Source organism: Nymphaea colorata, chromosome 1, assembly GCF_008831285.2.
Source record: "Nymphaea colorata isolate Beijing-Zhang1983 chromosome 1, ASM883128v2, whole genome shotgun sequence".
Classification (NCBI taxonomy): domain Eukaryota; kingdom Viridiplantae; phylum Streptophyta; class Magnoliopsida; order Nymphaeales; family Nymphaeaceae; genus Nymphaea; species Nymphaea colorata.
The window spans coordinates 14,956,020-14,975,208 of record NC_045138.2 but is presented as its reverse complement, the minus strand read 5'-3'; the positions used below and the strand labels follow the sequence as shown (position 1 = coordinate 14,975,208).

The window sequence follows — 19,189 nt, the reverse complement described above, 5'->3', positions numbered from 1 at the left end:
AGCTGGGTACTTTTTCTACACTAGAAACTGAATGTATTTCTCAATCAATCCTTGTATTTTATCATCGCTTTGGTGTACAGTATTCAGTTTCATGCTGCAATAAGCCAAGAGAAGAAGAATATATATCTGAAAATGGCTGACTCAAGCTGATTTAATAGTAGAAATGCAGGTTGGTATCTGTAATATTGAAGAACAATACATCTCCCGAATTAACAACAAAGCTAGCTAGAAATTCATAAAGCAGAAAGAACCAGAAGAATTGGGCAACGAAGGGCCTAGATGGACCGCAAGAAGTACTGGAAAAAGTTCCTTGCTCAAAAAACTTTGGATGAGTCATCCCCACTTAAAAGGACTTGAATTTCTGCAAACACCAGTTTTCAAGCCGTACGGTGCATAAGAACACAAGCCAAAAGCATAAAGTATCCACAAAAGCGCTCAACCTTTTCTCCTATGTCCATTCCTTGAATGCACATACACACGTATATATATGGCTACTAGTAATGGCTACCTGCACATTCAGTCTCTTATATCACTTTGGCACCTAGGTGATAGCCAAACAACCTTTAGAGAGAGAGAGAGAGAGAGAGAGAGCCATGGTTTGGGGTGTGCCAATGAATGAAATATTTCCATTGAAGGGCGTTTGAGGGGAACAAAAGGCTGGAATCTTTGCATGCATCTTTAGAGGTGCTGCAAGCGCAAAAGCGACAGTTAGCACAAGTATGAAGACTGTATGGGAGAAGGTGCTGAAATTGGGTAGGGACGATCCTAGAAGGATCTGTCATGCCTTCAAGGTGGGACTCGCACTCACCATTGTCACGATCTTCTATTTCATGAGGCCTCTCTATGAAGGCATGGGAGGAAATGCCATGTGGGCTGTCATAACAGTAGCTGTCGTTTTTGAATATACTGTTGGTAAGCGAGTCCCTACTGCTTGTTTTCTATTACCTTTAATTGCTTGCATAATAGTCTGCTTTTGTAGCTAAGATATATACTTGCAATTCTTTGATCATTAATTTGCCACAACCAGAACAGATATTAACACTGTCAATAAGTAGTGGTTGTTTAGTTTAACAGTAAATTTTTTGTTTCTGATCTTACAAATAAGCTTTAAATTTCTTCGGTTTTTTTATATGGGCTACACTTTTTGTTTGAAATATGGTCAACATTCACCATTCCACATTACTTCTTAAATTGAAATTAAGCCAGATTGATTTGATTGAAATTGGTAGTGTTTTTCTTCTTTTATTAATGAAATGAGCGAGTTGATTTCAACTTGAAAGAACAGCATAAATTTTTATTTATTTTTCGAAATTCGTGGGCTTTTAACATGATTCCCTTTGCTCTACCATAAAGTAAAAATGGAAGGTCACCTAAAACCTTGTCTACGTTATTTCTTGCTGCCTTAGAAGAATAACTTTAAGGATTTTCCAAAATGAATTGGTAAGAATTTTGGGGCCTAACACAATGTCCTTATAATTGTAAGGATGACACATCTGTTGAATTTTTCGGAAAAGAAAATACACCAACAGTGTGCGATGTTGTAAAATGTAGCAATTTTTGTTATTAAGGTTTTGAGCATTACCCTATATGATTGCAGTGTTAAATTACATTTGATGATGCTATAATTCTTATCAAGCTGGTGATGTGTCAAAACTCCTTGTCTTGTGCGTTTCACATGAGCCCAAATGAGAGTGCGTTAATATATTAGGAATATGGAACTATTAATTTCCTTTTAAGATCATATGTACACCCTCTATAATGAACTACATAAACTTTTTGATATTGTTTAAGATTTTTTTTTATATAAATTGCTAATATCAAGCTTCTTTTAATGGCTAAGGTGGAACCTTGAGCAAAGGTCTCAACAGAGCATTTGGAACTCTGGTTGCTGGATCACTGGGTCTTGGCGTCCATTACATAGCCAGCCTTGCTGGGGACAAAGGCGAACCCATAATCCTTGGTGCCTCCATCTTCCTACTTGGTAATCAGAACGAAAAATTAGCAGAAATCACAAACTTGGTCTTTTGAATTTCTTTACATTTTCTTTGCTCTTGACCTGTTTGAATATTGAACATATTAACCAAACTGAGTGCAGCTTCAGCGTCTACATTTTCAAGATTCTTTCCAGGGATTAAAGCTAAATATGACTATGGAGTCTTGATCTTCATGCTGACATTCAGCCTGGTCTCAGTGTCTAGCTACCGAGAGGAGAAACTATTCAAGTTGGCACAAGAACGTGTCTCCACTGTAGCGGTTGGTGGCTCTCTGTGCCTGATTGTATCTATAGTGATATGTCCTGTGTGGGCAGGAGGAGATCTGCACAACTCAATTGTCAAGAACTTGCAGACGCTTGCTGATTCAATGGAAGGTCCATTTTCTGTCCTTCTTTGGGTTAAGTTCTCCTTTTTTTTTTTTCTTACTTGTTTGGCAAACTCATTCCATTTCATTTGATTCCAGTCTTGCGCCAACCAGGCCAATCAATCAATGAGGAGAATTGCTTGGGCTTAGACTCATTTCTTGCCCTGTGAGACTTGGTTTTTGTCCTCCAAGTTTTTAACTTGACCATTCACTCTTCCCAAATTGGCTCATGCATCAATAACTTGTCTTACTCTATGTATTCTTTCTAACAAATACATACCTATATATGTATATATATATATATATATATATATATATATAACTTGACCATTCACTCTTCCCAAATTGGCTCATGCATCAATAACTTGTCTTACTCTATGTATTCTTTCTAACAAATACATACCTATATATATATATATATATATATATATATATATATATATATATATATATATGTGTGTGTGCAGAAAAATGAAACATGTATAAAGAATGATGAAAACATTTTTGGGTACACGACTAAAGTAGATAGTGCAAGAAAATGCATCATAAAGTAAGGTTGAGAATAGAAGTTGTGAACTCAAAATTGTAGCTCTCATCCATCCTTCTGAGATAGTGCTTTACCTACAGCAAATTTGATTAGTTGTCTAATTGTATTAACCAAGTGCCTGATGGTGGTGGCCATATTTTCTTAGTATGCGGATTCCAGGAGTTCTATATGGAGTCTGAGAACATAAGCATTGAGAAATATATTCACCATGCATGCCAACTAAAAATATAAAATCTATATAATGACTTTCCTGTGGCCAACTTCTGAGCACCTTTCTTGGGCAGACAAGCTTGCTAGGAGTAAGCTGGCCTCTACCATATTATGCCGATTTGAGACGATAAAAAATCTGGAAGTTTTTCAATTCAAAAATTTTAAATTTATGCCCCAGACAGGTGGAGAAACTATAAACCGAGAAACCTTTAGGCCTGAACTTGCTTTTTCATCTTTATCTCTGCTTTATAATCAATTTTCAATCGAAGACCTATGAGGCTCTGAAGTATGAAATGTGGAATTTCAGGTTGTGTCGAGGAGTACTTTAATGAAGAGGAAGAAGGGGACGAACTCAAAACTAAAGATACCCCTGGTCTTCAAGGATACAGAACGGTGCTTGATTCGAAGGCCAAAGAGGAATTGCTGGTGAGTAACCAAATACATCAATACAAATGTTTAGATTTCCGGTGGACGTTATCCATTACTCATCCTGCAACTATAAGTAGTTTTTTTTTTTCAATTTGAAAAATTCATCACAGATCACTAAATTAATGGTACACCATCATCCGAGAACGAGCACCGCATAGATGTATCTCTCTTTTGTGTGTGCCAATGTGTGTGCGTGTGCATGCATGTGTATGCAAGTGTATGTTGTCCGTTAACTATACATGCAGGTGTGGCTCATTAGGTGAGAAACGCATTATTTCTATTTATTTGAGCTTTTTCTATGGAGTGAATGAACTTTTTATCTAACTAAAGAATGCCCATGTTTTTTCAAGGCAAACCTTGCTAGATGGGAACCTGCACATGGGCGGTTTAGGTTTCTTCATCCATGGAAGCAATACCTGAAGGTCGGGACAGCCACTCGGGCTTGTGCTTACTGTGTTGAAGCACTCAATGCAGCAACCAACTCAGAATATAAAGTAAAATCTCTCTCTGTCATCTGCGCTTTTGAAATTTATAATAATAAGAGAGGAAGAGGCATGTGCCTGTTGCTGCATATTCTTTGAAGTGACATATGCAGAAGAATAGTAACAACTGAAAATAGCGAGGATGAGTGTTTTTCTCCATATGTAGGCACCCAAAGCTCTTCGTCAACAACTAAAGGAGCCATGCTTAAAGGTAAGCTCATTGTCATCAATGGTCTTGAGGCAGCTCTCAATGGACATAGACAGCATGAACAGACCGTCCTCCATTGAGCCCCTGATCGACTCTGCCAATGATGCCGTCATGGAACTGTATACGGCCCTCAAGTCGCTACCTCAAGCTCATCCCAATTTTCGTACTGCACATGGAGACACTGTTACAGGCCCAGCTCTAATGGACCTACTCCCTCTTGCAAATGTGGCATCTATACTCATAGAGGTTTTGGGCCGAATCGACGCTATCGTCTCGAGTGTCGAAGAATTGTCAGTTCGTGCCACCTTCGAGAACCATATGCCAGCCAATGCCACAGCAAAATCTGAACACCTGGCTAATGTTAATTCAGATTATGGTAGTCAAGGTCCCCATGTTGTGGTAGAAATTAAAGGGTCATAGTTACCTGTCAAACTCATGAAAGAGAGGTACGATTCTAACCATGTAGTTTCATCAATAAGAACATGCTTAGGCATCTTGTTCTGTTAAATAAAAAAAGAAAAAACGAAAAGCAAGCAAAAGGGGGCCATTCTTTTGGAAGCATTTGAAACTGAGTCATGACATCTTTATTCTATTCATCCAAGCTTCTGGTGCATGCCGACCAGTTTAATTATCAATAACAAAAATGGTTAACAAGGAAAAGATAATGAATTTAGGGTTCCAAATGGGTTGGTCATGGTTTCTCCTGATTTCCATATCTTTTCTCTAAATGGAATGATTCTCTACACCCACCTAACCTCTCGTATAGCCTTTCCTGATAAACAAACTCTAGAGACTAGCCTTCACCTCCGGGAGTATGAGTAATGGAAGAACTAGAACATGTGCCATGTAGACCGTTTCAGCCATCGTCTCCATCAAACCATGACACTTATCTAATCCTCGAAAGCTGAGATGAACAATCACCGGACCCATTTGAAAGATCGGCCTTTCCAGCTGACTGAACCAGAGCTGCTAGAATCTCTGCTGCAAGCTCAAAATCCCCCATCTTGGGCAACCAAAAGCGAAGCCCACATTCTGAAACTTGCGGAAATTTGAAAAACACAAACGGGAATTAATTCCCGATCAATGACATGAAGGAAAAAATGGTTATATAATGTACAAGAAGCTTGTGAAACATGTTTTTTCTCTCCTACCCACTTGCCCAAAGGTTGACGCAAGATGACGTTAGAGGGCTAGCTCGGCCTTTCCTCTCTTCATGAAAATGACCATTGGCGATTCCGTTGCTTAATTTGGTACAAATTAATAGTCCAGCAGCAGTCCTCAACGCCTTTCTTTGCTGAAGATGGTGATGAGAAAAAAGCACGGAACATGTTATCAATCGTCTCAAAGGAGCAGCCGCTTGAGTATGGAATTTTCTTCCATTGAAGCTACAGGATCGTCAAACTATTTAAATTGCTCGTCTCCTCCTCTTTTCCCCTGCTTTTGAATAGCAAAGCCACTTTAAGAATGAATCAGTAGAAAGCAAAGCCTTATTGCTCTTCTGGTAACTCGATTCATGTGAGTTAGCTTAAAGCAACTACCAAGCATAAATTCGCCTTACCACCAAATCGATTGTACATAACTTCTTTGGTGGCCTTGGCATGATAAAGCATGAGCAAGTTTGACATATCCAGAAAACTTGGGGCTTCTCTCATCATTCCAAAGCACTAAGAAATATCACTGTGCTTGCTTTTACTATTCATGATTTATAGAGGCAACTAACTTATTCTTTCTTGGGTTTGTTGAAGTGGTATAAATCTTTTCTATCATCACCACGATCCAAACTAGAGCTATTTGTAGTTACTTTATGATTCTCTAGGGGGATCATGTCTAGATATCGATGGCCGCTTTTCTGAAGAGAATAAACATCATGAAAGTGTCTCCACAAAGCCATGTCGACGACTTCACACCACATTGTTAGAAGCATGAAAGGTTGTGAGCCATTCCTTTTGTACCACTTGAAAAAGCTTGCTTTGGAACTATGTGAATAAACAAGTAGAGTGAACGCAGGTTCCTGCTGAATGGATTGTTTTCTTCATTTCAAACAGAGAAGTTGCTTGATGACAAGAACTACCCACCAAAAGACAAAACTATAAAAGAAAAGCTAGCGAAGTGGTGAGTGACAAAAACTTAAGTTCTTTGGTATATCATTCTTGCGGAAAAGAAGCCTTTTTCAGGAGTGGCGACACAGCCGAAAAGCAAAAGTAACATGAATGGAGATTTAGTTGTAGTGACGGAGGTAAGGTTTTGCTGGCCGAGGGGCACTTGAGTCACAAGCCCACATCTGATGTGATATCCTTATATTTTTTTGACTTGTATTATGAGTCCTTTCAATGAAATTTTTTTGGAGACCCACATCAGGCCCCGTTTATCTTTGCCACTGGTATTGTGTTCAGAGTTCAATATTCATGGATTGGACTTCTCTTACGAAAGACTGCATCAATTATCATCCAGATGGGATAGTTGGTGGCAAACCAGTTCTATTTAGTGCTGATTCAAGGGTGCTATATATAATTTTTTAAATATTTTTAGATATATTTAAAGAATTTTCTTATTTTTGATGATTTACGATCGAGTCGACTGAATTGGTGAACCGGCTGATTTGCTGAATCCGTAACCACACCCATTTGATTCAAGAAGCGACTTTCACAATGCTGGACCCGATTTGGTGGAACCATGGAAAAGACCTTTTTTTTGGTCTTTTCCATTTTGTCGTTAGCAGTGGGCAGTTTTCATTCTTGGCCTTTTCTTTTTCACTTTCGTAAAGGGCTCAATCAGGGACCTTTGTTTCTTTTCAAGCGCCTGAATGTCTGTTTTCGGGGCTGAAACAGAAAATCCTACGGTTCTTGAACAGGAAATTAAGAACTGGAAGTGAACTAGACATTCAAAAGGCTGTGAGCTATTTTTTAACCTAAGTTCATGAAATAGGGCAACGTGTATATATATATATATATATATATATGTGTGTGTGTATACGTTGCCCTGTATATATATAAAGTGACCGCTCCTCACCGAAATGAGCAAACGGATCACCGCTCAATTTTTTGAAAATATCAAACTGGCGTTCAACTTTTCCATTTATTCTCAAACAACCGCTCCCCATCAAAACTTTCATCTTCTTTTCTCAGCGAAACTTCCGACATTACTACCAACACCGCCATCTTTGTTGTCAGAATCATCAGCACCAACATCATATGATGAACCAGACCAGCGTCTCGCTTGCCCTGAAACGAATACTAAATTTCATGAATTCTTACCCTTTCGGATTGTTTCTTTTCCTTCACTTTCCCGCTCTCCATTACCTCTCCAACGGATTTCTTCCCGCCAGAACGAGGCTGCAGCTTTGCTATGTTTATCCCACTGTTAAATCTTGAGACCAATCTCTGGCAGCATATAAGAAATGGGCAGCGTCTTCAATGCCTCCGGCATCTTCAGGTGGAAAGACCCATTTATCTCATTTCTTTCAGTGGGCATTCTACGTCTGCTCTTTCCAATTTTTGAGAGTTCCACAAGAGACAGATGGCCGTAGCCCAGCCATACCGCAAAGGTCAACGGCGAGCCTTTTTTCTTCTCACTTTTTAGTTTTGAAAAATAATCCTATTTTGGTTTTAGGAAACAAGTTCGTAATTTGAATGAATGCAAAGCTGTTGTCCAAGAAGGAAAGTTGAGCGCCTGACTGATACTCTGAAAAGGATGTGCAGTCCTTTGTTATTCGCTTATTTCTTGAGCGGGTCAAAAGAATTTTGCCAGTTAAAATTCATTTAGAAAAAATAAATATTTGATGCCATGTTGAGAAAAGGGATCCTGCATCATGTGGCGCCTGTCAGCAGCACTAGCTGGAGCTTTATGCTATCAAAGCGGCAACAGCTGAGTCTGATATCACCGAGCACTCCAAATTTGTGACAGTAAAGATAAAAGGTTTCAGTTGCCCTAAAAGGATCACAATCATGGAAAGAAAGCAATCCACCATACCAAAGTTGTTACCCACATACAGGTTTACAGAGATGCACACTACCGTTGCATAAAAATCATAGGCTTTTCACTATCAGCAAAAGATGGACCATCCACAGGAAGGCAATCTTTGGACTCGGCAAAGTTAAGAACTTTGTATTCAGTTATGATGGTCATTTCGGTAGTCATCTGAACATGACCAGCCATACACTATGCTTAATTTTTAACATATTAGTAGAACCTAAATAAGAGGACCAACATCAAAAAGCACAGAAGATTAGGGACTAATAAATGGCAGACGCTATTCTGGCATCGACCATTTTGCTATTCTGGATATATTCAATGATTCTCATTTTTCAGATCTGTACATTAGTTAATCAGATTTGAGTGTCAAGGTCCTTTTAGTGATAATGAATGAAAATGCAATTTGGAAATATAAAATAAATATGAGTTAGAATATTAAGAATGACAAATTCATGGGACTAAATATAATGGTCACAAGGGGAAATGTGAACAAATTTGACCTTATTAAAGACCTACCTTTTTGCAACTTCAGCATCAGCTCTCGTAATTACACCCTTCTCCCTTCACAAGCTTTCAATCTAGTTCCCACGTCATCAATCCTCACCCCGATAAAAAAAGAAGATTCTCAGAAAAAACATACCCTACCAATGCTTTCAAATATTTCGCACTGATTGCTCCTAAGAACCAACTATCACAGCTTTGATCAACCCGTCGATGGCATGTCTACCAATATCACAGGCCTAATATTCCAATATTGTGTAGCATGCTCTGGACTGGAACCAGAATACTGGTCATAGTAGGCAAACAAAGCAATACCCTACTCTCAGTACTTGTGTATCCAGGCACCCTGACTATTCATTGCAACCTTTCCATAGATCCAGCTGCAGGTATCGAGGATCGATGGTATGAATCAAATGTTGGAAGCCCTCCAGTCATAGTCTTGGGTGGTCTACTGTTGGAAATCTGTTCCAGGAGATGAACAAGTGACATAAAAACCTCCATCCTCGTAATATCTCTGTTTGCCTGCCAACCCAAGAACAGTGATTAGTTGAGGCTAGTCAGACAGCAAAACGTACAAAAGCAACATGCCCACCCACATACAAATAGAGCAGATCCTACTCACTAAAGCATTTTCTAGAAGAAAGCATAGTGTAACAGTAGTTTTCCAATGTCATGAAAACAGAGATGCAACATCTATTTCTCGTATAATAGCATTATTAAGTTTAATTAACAACTGCAATTTGTATTAGCAACCTCAGGCATCTGAAAAAACAAGTGTATGCTACTTTCGACCAAATGGCAAAAGTAAAATTTTTACATGAAGAACCACATAAAGGACTTTATAAACGAAAACTTAGAAAAGAAGAAACAAATGCTCCTCCGAGATCTTTCATTTTGCAAATCAACAGGAACATCACAAAGGTGGAACAATAGAACGTGCATACACAATCACAGGCCAATGGTTACAATAAATAAGATTTTTTTTTTCCTTGTGAGGGGTTGATGAGGGTGTGCCCTGACCACTGAGCCTTACAAGAAAAGCACAGGAAACAGAATGAAAGGGTTTCAACTTGATCCAGTGTATTCAACTTGACACCCTTCATGTTCCCCACTCACCACCTGCTGCCTACCTATGGTGGTGGTACATAAAAAAGTTGGATTAGACAATCTTTACCTCAACAGCAAAGTGTGCCCAAATCTTGTCATCACGGGTTTCCATCACACCCTTGAGGATTGTTAATCCCATTCCTCGAATCATGTCTGCTATCTCCAGGAAGAAACCTCGCTCTTCACAAAGCATCTGAACAAAATGACGGATAAGCGACACAACACTAGTCTAAATGTATATGATAAAAAACTGTACAAATATTGCTACCTCCACAAGCATTTGACGGGGCACATTTAGATCCTCAACTATTATAGGGCATACCATGGATTTTGAGCCAACTTCAAATGCCCATGTAGCCCCACCCTCAAAGTTGTCCTTTAAGAGCAAGCCACCGTCCTTGCTTATCAACTGCATGTACATAGATGTTCAGCCTTAGAGAAGAAATCTGAAATCCAGTAAAAAATAATGGGCCAGAGCAACAAAAAACATCAACTGCCAACCTTTGATTCCCCAGTCTGTTTTAACTTGTCTGCATGCTTGGTCACGCTTTGTAGGAAAAGCATGTGTTTAATTGTACGCTCAAGCAAAGCATCAATGCTGCACTGTTGCACAATGCGATACAATAGTTAATCAGTGCATGATGCCTTAAAGCAATTTGGCCAGGACTCTGAAGGGCCAGCTTGCCATACCATAACAACAAAAAGGCGGTCAGAGAATTAGAGCCTCTCTTTAACCAAAATAATTAGCAAACAAATAGAGCTTAATGTTGCTAAGCTTAAAAGGTAAAATGAACTAGTGCGACTTGGCAAATACAAAAGACAATCTAATCCAAGTTTCACCAGGCCATAGGCCAGTTTGTCTAAAAAATAACTTGGTGAATGAAAGCTATAACAAATGTACCTTGGCTCCATTAGGTACAATTTCCCGCAACTCCTTAACACGATCCTGGATCTGCTGCCGATCTTTTGGTCTTGGCCTTGTGCTCTCTCCTGGCTTAGGCCTTTTCTGCTTCCCTTTTGCAGATTCCTCTGCCCTGCCACTGTGCATGGACAAGGTGTTATCATGTTGCAAGTTTGAGCTCTCCATCTTCATACTGACTTGAGATTTTGAGGCCCCATCTGTTTGGGAGCCTTCTGCTGTTCTGCTCACACTGCACTCAGACAGAGAACAACAATTTGGCATGACCATTTCCGAGTTCAAAAGATGTTGAGCTACACAAGCAGCCTCATGTTTTTTTTCCGAGACAGTCAAAAGTTCAAATGGAGTAGCTTCAGTATGTGAAGAGCCAATTGTGGTCGACACGGCCTTTCCAGATGTATGAAGATTGGAACTTCGATCAGAGTAGGAACGAACACTGGAAACTATAGCATCTAGAAGATTCTCAGATCTATTTTCAGAAAAACTGCTATTGTCAATATGGCCATCACCAAATGCCTTCAAAATAGAAGCAATATTCAAGTCAGATGTACATGAACAAAAGTCAGGTCTAGTGTAAGTGTTCTCAACATGTTTCAGCTGTGAGTCAATACTACTGCATCCACTCTGACATTCATTGTTCTTAAGATCCGAATGCAATTGACCAAGTACATGGTTGCCAGAAGGAAGTTGCAAACTTGCAGATGATGTGTTCAATTTAACCTCGCCTAAGCACCCAAACTTTTCAGGACTGTTCCCACTTCCAGCTACTGTGACCAAGTTATCGTCAAAATCAGTTTTGGCAGGTTGCAAGTTTACCTTTGGTATGAGATCATTCGATGAACCAATTTGCACAAAGTTTGCCACATGGTTAGAAAGCGCTCCATGGCAAGGATAGTGCTTATCCAGACGGGACCCATTATATGGAAGGCCAATGGCTTGAAAAAGATCGTTCTCTACTTTTGCAGGCATTACAGTGCTCACCGCCAGAGGATGGCCATCAATAACAGATACACTACTGCTTGTTCTAGGAACTCCAGGCGGGCTAGAATTAATCTGGAAATCACATAGTTCTTTTGAATCACCGGAAGACAAGGGCACAGAAGCTAAATCAGCATACTGAATGCGAGTACTCTGCGGAAAAGGAGACTGATGGGTGTGAACTAACTTCCACGAAACAGATGGATCTGAATTTATAGGTTCACTAATACCAGTTCTAGAATTAACTATATCACTTCTGTTAGAAACTAAACCAGAGGAAATGTCAGGTAGAAGAAGCATCTTGTTTTCATCAATTTCATGTTTTGGAAAGACTGTACAGTCCAGAAGGGGAATGTTATTTGGCACACTCTGTTGCTGCAACTTATTTACATTGCCACAAGATTTGGCTGATCTTTGTGAGATGTGTTGGTTTAATTGCATGGAAGGGTCTAAAATGGCAGATGTGGTTCCTCCTGTCAATGCAAACTCCAATTGGTCCTTAGGCAACGAGTTGGGCTTCACTGGTAGAAGAGCCTTCTGCTGAAACAAATCCCCAAAAGCTTCTGTAGAAGGAATAACCGAGCAGGAAACTGAGGGAACTGTAGAAGCATTAGAACAGATGGCACCACCAAGGGTTTCAAGTAGAGAACTACAGGTTTGGAGGTCATTAGATAAGAAGCTACCAGGCTGACAGATAGGTTTGCCAGGAATCTCACTAAGAGAGGTTTCAGGTCCTTCCATTTTAACATGACAAATATCAGCTGAACCAATATCACCATAAACATCAGAAAACTTGGGCAGATTTATGTTCTGCCCTGATACCATGGGCATAATTTCTAGCGATGAAGCACTATTGACACCAAACTGCATAAAAATATTTCTCACAAGATTGACAAAGCCCATACTTTCTCCAATCTGCAAAAAGAAAGTGGAAAAGCATGCCATAGTGAAAAAGCAGACACCTATAATTGGTAAACAGGTGAATCTATATATGTCCAAAATGCATCAGAAAGAAGGCCTAGCTTCCCTAATAAAGTAGATTCAAGCATTTTAAAAATGCTTTCACGGCCTAGTTCCTAATTAAATGAAATGCTAGAATTGAAAAAGAATCATAATAGATCACTCTTTTCAAAGAATTTTACTTCTTGACAGGTCATAAAAGAAAAACTGTTTTTCTGGTAAAAAGTGTGATACCTTATTTAGAGGTTTATCTCTTATGATAAATGAGTTGACTGAGGGCCAAATTACAGTTTCAAAATTTTGACAGGGACCAAAATATCATTTTTCAAAATTGCTATATAGGATAAATGAAAATTTTAAAACTTTATATGTAATTTTTTTAAAAAAGAAATTGAGGTGGGGACAGGGCCCTGCCGGGCACCCCTTGACTCCGCCCCTGTCCATGAGGTCAAATTGTTAAAGAAAGTTTAACTCACCCTTTTAACTGAACCACATTGAAGAACACCATGTGATGATACAGAAATAATGGCAACCGTCTGCAAAATAAAAGTCAAAAGATAAGCTTTGTCATCCTCAACAGAAATCAGGTAAGGTACGATATACATGTAAGCATTAATAATTCCACACCTGTATTCCTGCAGAAAACTGATGGTACCATTCAGCAGAGTTCTGTGAAGAAGGACAAGAAGAAAAACGGCCCAACTTACAATTAGTTCCTGCTTGACTATTACTACAAAAATTATGGTTTTACTCTTATTACTATTATATAAACAACTAAAGCATCAACAAGAACATTGTAGAGGGTTCACTTTATTTGACAAGAAAGGATTTTACCAACATTGCAATTTGCAAACCATTATAAGAGCTGCATGAAGACTTAAAGGTCATGGTTAAAAAAAATATCAAATCAATGAAGAAGGGCAAACATCGCACTAAGATAAGGTTAACAAAATAGAGGGTTCCCAAATATAAAATTAGTATCATAGCAGTTCTCTAATTCCATCAAAATTCAACGTGATGAGTGATCATCCGAACCCAGTTACATGCATATTTCCAAGGGAGGTGTTGAAGATACCACTGTATTAGCACACAGCAGCAGCAGTAATCTTACTAAAATCATTTGCATTACCAATGATTTTTCAAATGAGCACAAGAATTTCAGGTAACCAAGTTGCGGACATGTTCACAAGTTCAATGGAGAGGGGTCACGTAAAAATTCCTCCTTTTTCCTGTTGCTGGATGCCTCCAATGTGAGACGGAAAAGGATACAAAGTCAACTTTTTTTAGTGAAGAACGTCCTGAGAAACCCATCCATGTTTGAATGGGGAGAGCACGGAAGAGACATAAAGCCTGTCTCAAACCATTTTCTCCACCACCGTAACAGGCCCTAATTTTCTATCAACACAGGAGCATATATCAATATCAAACAAAACGATGATAAAATTTTTCTAAGTTACCTCAAAACTAGTTCCATAAACAACTGCCTCAGAGGTATATCCTTCATCCATGCAAGTGTCTTGGAAGACCCATCTGTGTGTTCCCGTGAGAAAAACTTTGCCCACAATTCTGGAACAAATAGTACAAAAAATAATGAAACATCAAAATAACAGGTAGACAAGTAGGTAGGTCTACCACAGAAATAATAAATCATAAATGGCATCAAGCTAGAAAGAACTGAAGCTTAACAAAAATAACTACCAATTTTTTTATGTACCTTTATAACAAAGCAGTACACTAGGAGAAAAAAGGAAAAATGACAAAAAAAAGAATTATTTTTCTTTTCCTTCACAATATTAGCAAGTATTGGAGAAGTGAACAAGTTTACATGCCATTTGTCCATTCAATCCAGTAACTGGCTTAGAAAAGTAAAATGAAGTAAGGCTCCTAAAGCTATGGCTTTTAAGCATTGGTAACAACTAACAAGGGATTGAGGGAGCAAAGGTTAATGCAGAACAACCAATTGGGGATTTGCATCAACCTTGCCAAGAATCAATGGACTTCAAAATAATTCATACAACAAAATTATACTTCTTCAAATGAAATTTCATAAAATAGTTGAATAAGAATCTGAGATAGCATGAACAGGAGAACAGATAGACCAGAACAACTTAATCTACAACATGGTACTTCTTAGAATAACAACAACAAGAACTGAAAGGTTATACCCTTTCCCAATCACATGAACCTGGTCCCTCATCTTTGAGAAAAGCACACCCAACCGATCATTTCCAGAAGACTTAGATTCACTGTTTCTTTGGTGACTCAATTCCCATTCTCCCAAAAGCACTGGTCGGCTTCCTGTTGCAGAACCAAATTGCCCTGGATATAATCCCTGCTCAAAATGTCCTTCTTCCCACGCCAAAATCCTACAGCACCAGAAATTTCATTAGGAAGAATGCATAACACCTGGGATAGTAACATTCACACTCTCCAAAAAGAAAACTAGTGAAGAAAACATCTGATATTTTACAAGTAATTTTCAAAAAGAAGTATTAGTGCATTAGATAGGAAACTCGTCAAAAAAGATGAAGATATGAAACACAATTAAGATTAAGAAGAAGAAGCATTTTTATTTTCAAACAAGAAAGTTCCCGTTTAGGATTCTTAGTTATCAAAAAACTCAAGATCGGAAATGTAAATTGCAGACACGACAAACCAATCTGACATAAATCCAATATCTTGGACTCAATAAATAATAATTTTCTAAAGTTTCCAACAGGAAGCCCACAAGTCACAACAATACTACAGCACCTAGCCGCCACAGTCTCTACCACCAACCCAAAGACATAAAAAAGTACAGAAAACAGCAATAAAAAAAGGTTCAAGGAAAAAAAAATTGCGAAAGGGTAGGTGGAAAAGACCACCTTTTTCACGCCATTACACCAAGAAAAGAACTAATGCAGAAATAAATAAATAAATAAATAATCCATTCAAAAAAAGTAAAGTCTTTCGGTCAATATGATCCATACCACCATCTCCTTCAGAACCATTTTCACAAAATCAAGAGACACCACAAAAAGTCACAATCACCATTGGAGGAAAACCAAAAACATCAAATACAGAAAAGTGACAACCGAACAACAGAACGAGAAAGCCACAGGGTAAAGAAAAATCATCAGTATTGTATCAGTTGAAGAGGTAATCACCGACAAAGAAAAGAGGAAACAACATCCAAGCAAATGAACCAAGCAAGAATAAAACGACAAATGCCAAGAACGACTCACTAGAAACAGGAAGCATGCCGGAATAGAGAACAATGCCTGGAAGCTTACATTGGATTTCGCTGCTTGGGCTTCCAGAATACCGCATACGTCCAGCCATTCCCTGAACAGATGCTCTTGAGCACCTCCCTCAACAGCGATCCCATCTCCAGAATCCCCCGAAGCCAAAGAAACTCCCACTACAGGAAAAAACTTCACACTCCCACCCAAAAAAGATTAAGATAGAACAAACAAATCAGAGACCAAAGAGAGGAAAAAAGATCGTCCCCTTCTAGCTTCCTCTGCAGGATCCCCTCCCTGCCTGCTTCGTCCTCACTCCTCCACTCCTCCTCCTCAGCATCTCCAAATTTCTCCCTTTCATGTTCCGGTAATCCATTCCTCTCCAGTAGAGAGAAGAAGAAGAAGAGGAAGAAAGTGGGCGTACTGCAACTAGAGAGAGAGAGAGACAGAGACAGAGAGACCTCAAGCTATCAGGAAGGACACAGCAATGATTGTCATCGCCATTTCCCCTCCCCTAGTCTAAAGAAAGAGAGGGAGAGAATGAAAGGGGGCAAAAGAGGAACAAAGGTTTCAGGTCAGAGACGATTCAGACGAACTGAGGGAAGAACTAAAAACACCACTCTCTGCAACAACACAGACGCTCGCGTGTGCCCTCCTCCCCACTGTCGTCACTCTTGCCTCCATTTATCGCTCTCAATTCCCCAAACTGCCCTCAACATTCCCCTGTCTTTTCCCAAATTTCGCTCTTCTGACTGCCACATCCCAAAATTACCCCTAGACCCCTCCCGCACATGGCAGTCGAAAAGTAGGAGGATGCTCTCCGTAGGGGCAATTTAGTCCAAAAAAATACTCTCTCTCCCCTCACATCTTCAGTCTTTTTTTTTTGTTAAGTTGGTTTTTTTTCCTTGTATGTTTTAGGTCGGGGGATCGAATCTCGTGGGGGCCATGAATCGTGGAAATGGCGCTGATAATAGACCTTCGGCCCTTATTTAAATAATTAATGCGGGGGAAAAGAAAGGCGTAATTGCTCGCTCCCCACTATATTTAAATCTCATTGCGCAAAGATTTTCAGTGGATCATGATTCCCCCAATGTCCAATTTTTAATAATGACGGTTCCGACAAAGATGTGAAGTTTTCAGCAAATGCACCCAAATGCTTCATCGGGTCCGGATCTTGAGCATCTAAATACCCACGATCCGATTCGAATCGAACATGAAATGATCATAATGTTAAAATGTGTATTAGAGTGCACAAATTGCCAAATTATAAAAGTGAATTCAATTTTTATATGTACCTTGGCCCGAACATGAGAAATTCGTATGGTTGTTAATTGGGTCTGATTTCTCTTAAGAAGCCGCATCGAACCGGATATCGAATAATATTATCACCATTGATCTACCTACCCCGTAAACAAGAATTGGTGCATTAAGATCTAGACTAGATTTGAAATGGCTGCCTTTTCTTGGTTCAGTTTTCTTTAAAATGGAAGGTGTTGAACGAACTCTGGTGGGGGATGACTGAAGTTTTAGTTTATTACTTTTCCTACTTTCCTACTTCTGCTTTAAAGCCTTTAGCTGGGATTAGGTTATTGACAAAAGAAGTTGGAAGTTGTTTATGGTTTTGTTTAATATGATATGTTCGTCTTTATGGCTTAATAAAATGTAAGGAATGTAGGGACTAGTGGCCTGTTAGGTCTTCAAAACAAAGTAAAAATCAATTATGCTAATAGTCTTAGACAGTGAAAACTACCATAAACTGTTGTTGCACCGTAAACCAACCGTTTTTTAACAACAAATTTTTAAATTTTAGCCATCTTGCAACATCCAGCATCATTGATTTGTCTTCACAAGTAAATTAAAATAGACCTTTTAATTGACAAGCAAATGAATGAGTGGGTAGTCCAGTCTTCTTGAGGATCTGCAAAGCCAAAGGAAGAGGTAACTCGAAACAATAGTAAAATGTTTCATAAATCCATCTTAAAAAGAGACAAATTCATAAAACACCATGTTATAATGTCCCATGAAATCCGCGTTCCCCCTTACCGCAAGACCTTGCATGGTACATGGTGTACTCAAATTTGAAAAATAATTAGGAATTGTGACAAACCACTCAGGATAAGATCCATAGTTAATCAAATTAAGGATCTTAAGTCATACCTAAATTCCTCATTTAAGATCTTTATTTTATTTCTTTTCAGTGAGAAAAAAACGGATTTAAGAATTTTTTTTCTCTCATCAAATTCGATGCTATCAAAACGCCCTCTTAGGGATCTTAGATTCATGGATTTGAGGTCCGACCTCTCCCTATCAGACCTCAAATTATAGGTTTCGAAGGGGAAAAGTGAATTTAAGATCCACATTTTTCATTCATGTGGAGATCCGCTGTTTGTTTAAACAGTGGACCCACAAAAAGAGGACTTGAGATGGGAGGGGATCTGATATCCAGGGGCAAACAAACGCCCCATAGTAAGCTCTCAGTTACTATTAACTCGACTATTCTAGTTGGTTGTCACATCTTTCAATCAATCAAGCTCTCTTCTGCCTTTCCCTTGTGAAGGCAACTTATTTAATCAAATGATATGATTCCATCAATTGATATGATTCCATTAATGCTGGTGAAATGTTGTATTCAAAATTAAATTGGAATCCGCATTAAATATACGTTGAACCGAGATTAAATAACATGATTTATTCGGTTTTTTTCTTCAAATTAATGATTGAAGCCTGTTTCAGTACCATTTTTAATTAAAAGCTAACTGTATAATTTTAGAAACAAAATGTGCATTTATGTTTAAAAATAGCTGAGAAGGTAGATATGGGCTTCTCATGTAGATATTGGAAAAAGAAACAGAAAAGGGAAAGGAGGCTGCCATTAAACATGAAATAAAAAAAATTGGGGCATGTGACTTGATAATTATAGTCCTTTTGTACATTAATATTATAAAGTTCCTGTTACACATGCATGGAAAAAGTAAATGGGACCCACCCGGGGTCTGGTAGGCCCAGGCTACTGTACGGCCTTCTAGACTCTTGCATATACTCAAACCAGCATATTTTTCCATTTCAGAATTAGGGCGTGATTGATTGTTGAAGACTTTTTGTCTGGGTACACTCTCTACGGGCAATTTATCTCCACTAATCAAACACCTAAAAACATTCTCATTTTTTAAATATAATCTCCAGTATTCTACTCGTGTTTGAATAAGTGATGTGCACAAGCTTCCTGACTGATCTATGATTCAGATCTATGATACGTTGATCAAGCTGCAGATCTCTGGTTCTAAGTTTCATATAAAT

At 38.7% G+C, this 19,189-nt stretch overlaps 2 protein-coding genes across 3 annotated transcripts; one reads left to right on the top strand and one right to left on the bottom strand.

Annotated features, from left to right (window-relative positions):
• Positions 1–591: 591 nt before the first annotated feature.
• Positions 592–4,686, top strand: LOC116245730 (aluminum-activated malate transporter 10-like). The gene is made up of 6 exons (XM_031617243.2): positions 592–912; positions 1,841–1,981; positions 2,096–2,368; positions 3,423–3,541; positions 3,895–4,038; positions 4,193–4,686. Exons 1-6 carry the CDS (start codon positions 720–722, stop codon positions 4,652–4,654), a joined length of 1,332 nt encoding a protein of 443 aa, XP_031473103.1. The 5' UTR covers positions 592–719; the 3' UTR covers positions 4,655–4,686.
• Positions 4,687–8,608: 3,922 nt separating this feature from the next.
• On the bottom strand, positions 8,609–16,545 carry LOC116259581 (uncharacterized). 2 transcript variants are annotated; one of them, XM_031637440.2, is made up of 10 exons: positions 15,944–16,545; positions 14,837–15,037; positions 14,129–14,237; positions 13,299–13,340; positions 13,148–13,207; positions 10,716–12,626; positions 10,316–10,417; positions 10,083–10,223; positions 9,882–10,007; positions 8,609–9,229 (listed from the first exon to the last, which is right to left on the bottom strand). In XM_031637440.2, the coding sequence occupies exons 1-10, from the start codon at positions 16,036–16,038 to the stop codon at positions 9,062–9,064; spliced, it is 2,955 nt and encodes a 984-aa protein (XP_031493300.1). In that variant the 5' UTR covers positions 16,039–16,545; the 3' UTR covers positions 8,609–9,061. The 2 variants fall into 2 exon arrangements, with proteins under 2 accessions (XP_031493300.1, XP_031493308.1); XM_031637448.2 differs by having other exon boundaries at positions 10,137–10,223.
• Between the last annotated feature and the right edge of the window lie 2,644 nt (positions 16,546–19,189).